The 5,354-nt window shown below is 42.9% G+C and overlaps 1 protein-coding gene across 1 annotated transcript in view; it reads right to left on the bottom strand.

The window, feature by feature from the left end:
* The window catches only part of LOC310784592 (DNA-directed RNA polymerase III subunit RPC7-like), a 13,813-nt gene extending 10,193 nt beyond the window's left edge, over nt 1-3,620 (bottom strand). The window contains exons 1-2 of the mRNA XM_083645584.1: nt 3,404-3,620; nt 1,667-1,804 (exon numbers count right to left, since the gene is read on the bottom strand). Of these exons, the coding sequence (XP_083501710.1) occupies nt 1,667-1,789 (123 nt within the window). The 5' untranslated portion in view covers nt 1,790-1,804; nt 3,404-3,620. The remainder of the gene's footprint in view (nt 1-1,666; nt 1,805-3,403) is intronic.
* Between the last annotated feature and the right edge of the window lie 1,734 nt (nt 3,621-5,354).

Raw genomic sequence — 5,354 nt, 5'->3', positions numbered from 1 at the left:
CTCTTAACACCTTTACTTGTTTCCTTACCAGTTTGATAGCTCTAGCAGAGACTCTACAATCGATGGAGATGGAATGCTGCCTTGCTGTAGGCTACTGATGATCTACTAAGATTGTCCAAAATAAACATGCTGGCTAACATGAACTGCTAACGTTACATACAGCAGCCACATATGCTGTTCTAGACACACTGGGGGACAGCAACAGGTCTGAATGGCTAAATTTCCCCCCATATGTTTCACTCAAACGTGGGACAATATTATGACTTCACTTGCTGTGACCAAAAGCCCTGCAGTTTTACTCATGACAAGCTTGTTAACTAACGTTAGCGCAAGCAAGCCAACGAACAGCCCATTCATTTGCAACAGGGTGTAGCTTACCGTAGCGTGCCTCTTTTAAGTTTGTTGTATATCCACATAACACATCGCGTATCTCCGCCTGTCGTCGTCACTACGGTGCACTGTTTTCCTTTCCGCTGGATTATAGGTAAAGTATAAATCAGTTCTATTTCTCGACAACCAAACTCTTCCTGTGTTGACCATGTTGGTTGAGGCTGGCCACCACGTAAACTCTGCTTGTAAACACGGAAGCACGTTGTGCCTGGTGGGTGTGGTGACACCAAAGAGTATATAGAAACCAAGAGGAACACGCTGTCAACCAAACAAGGACAGGACGCATTTGCTGCAATTGCTGCTGAAATGTCATGCATTTTGAAAGTCCGACAGCCCACCCACTACGTTTTCGTCACTTCTCGTCTCGTCAACGAAAACAACAATACGTCTCGTCATATTTTCGTCAAGAAGAGCTATTTTTAGCTAGTCAACGTCTCGTCCTTCGTCATGAAAAAAAGGGGCGTTGACGAAATAATTTCGTCATCGTCATCGTTGACGAAATTAACACTGGCGTGAATAAGCCTACAGGGAACAGAGCTGATGTGTGAATAAGCCTACAGGGAACAGAGCTGAGGTGTGAATAAGCCTACAGGGAACAGAGCTGATGTGTGAATAAGCCTACAGGGAACAGAGCTGATGTAATAAGCCTACAGGGAACAGAGCTGAGGTGTGAATAAGCCTACAGGGAACAGAGCTGATGTAATAAGCCTACAGGGAACAGAGCTGATGTGTGAATAAGCCTACAGGGAACAGAGCTGAGGTGTGAATAAGCCTACAGGGAACAGAGCTGATGTGTGAATAAGCCTACAGGGAACATAGCTGATGTGTGAATAAGCCTACAGGGAACAGAGCTGAGGTGTGAATAAGCCTACAGGGAACAGAGCTGATGTGTGAATAAGCCTACAGGGAACAGATCTGATGTAATAAGCCTACAGGGAACAGAGCTGAGGTGTGAATAAGCCTACAGGGAACAGAGCTGAGGTGTGAATAAGCCTACAGGGAACAGAGCTGATGTGTGAATAAGCCTACAGGGAACAGAGCTGATGTAATAAGCCTACAGGGAACAGAGCTGAGGTGTGAATAAGCCTACAGGGAACAGAGCTGATGTGTGAATAAGCCTACAGGGAACAGAGCTGATGTAATAAGCCTACAGGGAACAGGGCTGAGGTGTGAATAAGCCTACAGGGAACAGAGCTGATGTAATAAGCCTACAGGGAACAGAGCTGAGGTGTGAATAAGCCTACAGGGAACAGAGCTGATGTGTGAATAAGCCTACAGGGAACAGGGCTGATGGCTGCTGGCAGCTAGGGGGCAGAGCCTCTCCTCTGCCAATGCCCAGACTCTCCACGCTGAAGGTCATGTTGGTCCTCCCTCGCCCTCGGCCTCCTCTGGCAGCCATGCTGCAGTGCAGATCCTGGGGGAGAGGAGAGTCAAAACACACAAGGCTGTAAGTTCACTCCTGTTCACTCTTTCAGCCTCATGGACTTTCAGAATGCTGCTTTTTGACCATCAGTGCGCTCCAAACACCCAGCTGCAAGGGAAGCATACCATGGACCAGATGGGGAGTTGCAACTCGCAAGGCAGTCTGAGTCTGTCTGTAGTAGTGACTATATTAGTCTGTAGTAGTAACTATATTAGTCTGTAGTTGTAGTAGTGACTATATTAGTCTGTAGTAGTGACTATATTAGTCTGTAGTGTGACTATATTAGTCTGTAGTAGTAACTATATTAGTCTGTAGTGCAGCCAGAAATAAGGTGAGTTTAAAGCAGATTACCTAACGAAAATTGGCTGGTCCATCATCCATACGAGGGCTCTTGAGACGAAATTTAGAAGAGCCTGAGGGCTACGCCTAGGTAGCCTACTACCCTACAAAAAACATGGCCAAATACTTCCCCCCCCTCCCATCTCCTTTGAGTTGGGATGTGGTAAGGCCTGTGGCTGTGGCTCCATTGGGTTTCTAGCAATAAATACAACAACCACGGGTAACGGTTTACACTCTAAAAGTGTTTTTTATTTTAGGCAAGAATAAACCAGTGTGTTTGAGCTGGTAACCTCGCGTCACCAGGCTCTGGCCTCTGTTTACACCTGGCCTAGAGCACCGTCCTAGACAGGAAACAAGCAGCGGAAACAGCTCGTTCACTTGAGAATCAGACACCACGAATAAGAAAATAAAACGGCAAACAACTAGCCTCAACGCCAGACTCACCAGTCATTAACAAAAGATGGACATACCGAACGAAGTTTTTTATTAGAAGTTCTTGTAGAAACATTGCGGATTCACAATATCACATATTTTAAGCCAATACAGAAGCTTTACTTTTCAAACAAATGGCCAGTTGATGGAATAGTTATAACGCTAGTTGTCTGTCCGCTGTTATTGATAATGGAGGATCAAGTACAACAGTTGAAGCATCTCTGCTGTCGGTGCTGGGAAAGACATGGACATTGATCATAAGATTTCACATGGCGAGTAGCCTACTCCATTGTCTTTAGCTCTCCAGAAACCTTCCTCGGCAGTTAGTAGAAATGTGCTAACGCTACTATACAACTTGTGTTGTTGTTCTTTTCAGGCTCTAGCTAACGTAACCTCACTGTGTCAACCTAAAGGCAACAAAGACGTTGGTTTCCTTGGTTGGTTTACGCCCCCATGACACAAAGCTGTGGAAAGGCTGCTGGTGTTACTCAGGTTCAGTAACACACAGAGTCATTCTGACGCTTGGAACAGAAACCTCCAAGCCTTAGCTTTCAGAAATGACCAGGCATTAGTCTGTGCTCATAGTAACATAGGAAACAGTACTACGCATTTTAGTTTGGGAATGTCATTTTCAGCATTTTCTTCGGAAATGGGTGGATTTTTAAGAGGTAGAATCAGTACATTATCAGCATTATTTTAGCATTCAAAAGTAGCGCGAGCCCCCTTCCTGGCTATTCATTGGCTACTGAGACACGCATTTTGGACCTCCGCTGACTCCACTCTCTTACTAGATTGCTCTGGCCAAATGTGTCCACTTACCGGGTTCGACCAAGCTGCTATTCGCCAGTTCAGCTCAGCTTCAATACAAACACTCCAACACGTGTCAATCAGCTAGGGTACACCCAGCGGTGCTAAAGGCTAAAACACACCGACTAGAACATGCTAGTATCATGTGGTCAGATCAGATCCACCATCGACGTCAGCAAGCTTCCAGCGACGTAAATATCGGCTGGCACTAAAACATGCTAGTACAGTGGCTAGCACCAGGCACAGTCGTCCATCATCGAGCTGGATCGAACAGAGACTTACCATTTCCGGTAAGCATTCAAAATAAAATCGACGTATTTTTTAAACGTTAGTTGTTTTTCCACAATTAACATATATTTCAGTTAGAGTTTCACTTTATATCTACTTTAGGCATTCCACTATCCGTTATTTCTCTCTCTCTCTATCTCTCTCTCAATCATCTATCAATTAATTTCATGTAATTTCCCAGAGTAACAAATCATTCGCCTTTATTTTGAAGGCGTACTCGCCACATTTCCGTCTTAACGCACATGGGCGCGACTGCAAACTTTGATAAACCTCAGCGCACAGCAAATCCGCCATTTTGGCCTGAATGAAACTACCTCTGATTGGCTGTCATGGTCTTGTGCTGTTGACCCATTGGTGCAAGGAAGCGTTTTTAGGCCAACATGGCGCCAGCACTGTTGCGGGGAAAAAACGCGCTAGACTTCCTCGCTCTTGCCTTCAATACTCTTTGGCGATTATCCCTACGAACGGAAGTTCCACGCGGTTCCGTCGGTATAAAGCTTCGTGTGGAAACATAATTTTACTCTTTTACCCACTTTCCTAAGACATGGAAATAGAAATAAAGAAAACAAAGCATTCGTTTGGATAGTCTAACTGTTAGACTAAAGTAACAGAACACAGGGAAATGACAAATATTTTCTAATGTTTCTGACCGATCAGACTGTTGTAATCTGCTTCTGTAACAAGATGGTTAAATAAGTCACACTTACAAGCAAATTGTTTCAACCTTTATTAAACATAGCTTGCAAGAGATAAATATTACAAAGTTATTTCCTCCAAAATTAGCTTATTTTTTCAGTCAATGCATAATTGTTATCAATCAACTGGCAGTATTCAAACAGCATTATTTTTCTTTTACTTTTTTTGAAGACCGTTAAATATCAAGGATGTGCAAAAGGTCAGGATTGATGTTCATAGGAAAAGAAAAAGAAGACTTCAATTAGTCTCAGGTCAAATTCAATTTAATCTTCTTGTCACTCATTCCCCAGATGTTCATTTGCAACATTGTCAACATTATGCGAAAAGAAATACTTCTACAGTAAACTTTAAAATTTGTAAAATGATTTTGCAATTAAGTGTTCCCTGCATTAGCAACCACCACCAATATAAGAGAAAGGTATAACGGTAAAGGAACATACACATTTGTATGTTGGTAACATACACATCTATATGTTGGTATTGCCAGGAAATGTGATCATTGCTCCAGATAATGATTTCAAAGACAGCTGAGCCATCTCTCTAAACATGTGAACACTCAACACACATCCCAGGCAGCGCAGTATCTTACAAGTTGCTCTGAGCTGTTAGGAAGCAGCTTTATTTTCTGTTTGCACCATCTTCTGCTGCGCTGCATAATGCACAAAGTCCTCCGTTTGTAATAGATGACTCACTATGGCTTCAAATGATCTGGTATGTTATAGGGAAACACCGGCCCATATCCAATTTTGATTGAAAGGCCAAGATCATCAAACCCATATCGGTCTATATGGGCCGCCGATTGTAAAGTGGTGCACATTGAAATTAACAGCAACATTTCACCACATTTAGCTCCAAAGGGTTTAAAAAGTGGTGTGATTTTTTTAAAGTCACCAATTTTTTTTAACCAGACTTTAAAACATATTTCTTCACTTTATCATATGCGTGTGTGTATATATATATATATATATATATATATATA

The sequence above is a fragment of the Poromitra crassiceps genome (assembly GCF_964638095.1).
Source record: "Poromitra crassiceps genome assembly, chromosome: 11".
NCBI classification, from domain to species: Eukaryota; Metazoa; Chordata; class Actinopteri; order Beryciformes; family Melamphaidae; genus Poromitra; species Poromitra crassiceps.
Note: the sequence above shows the minus strand (reverse complement) of the source record. Positions and strands in the feature narration are given on the sequence as shown.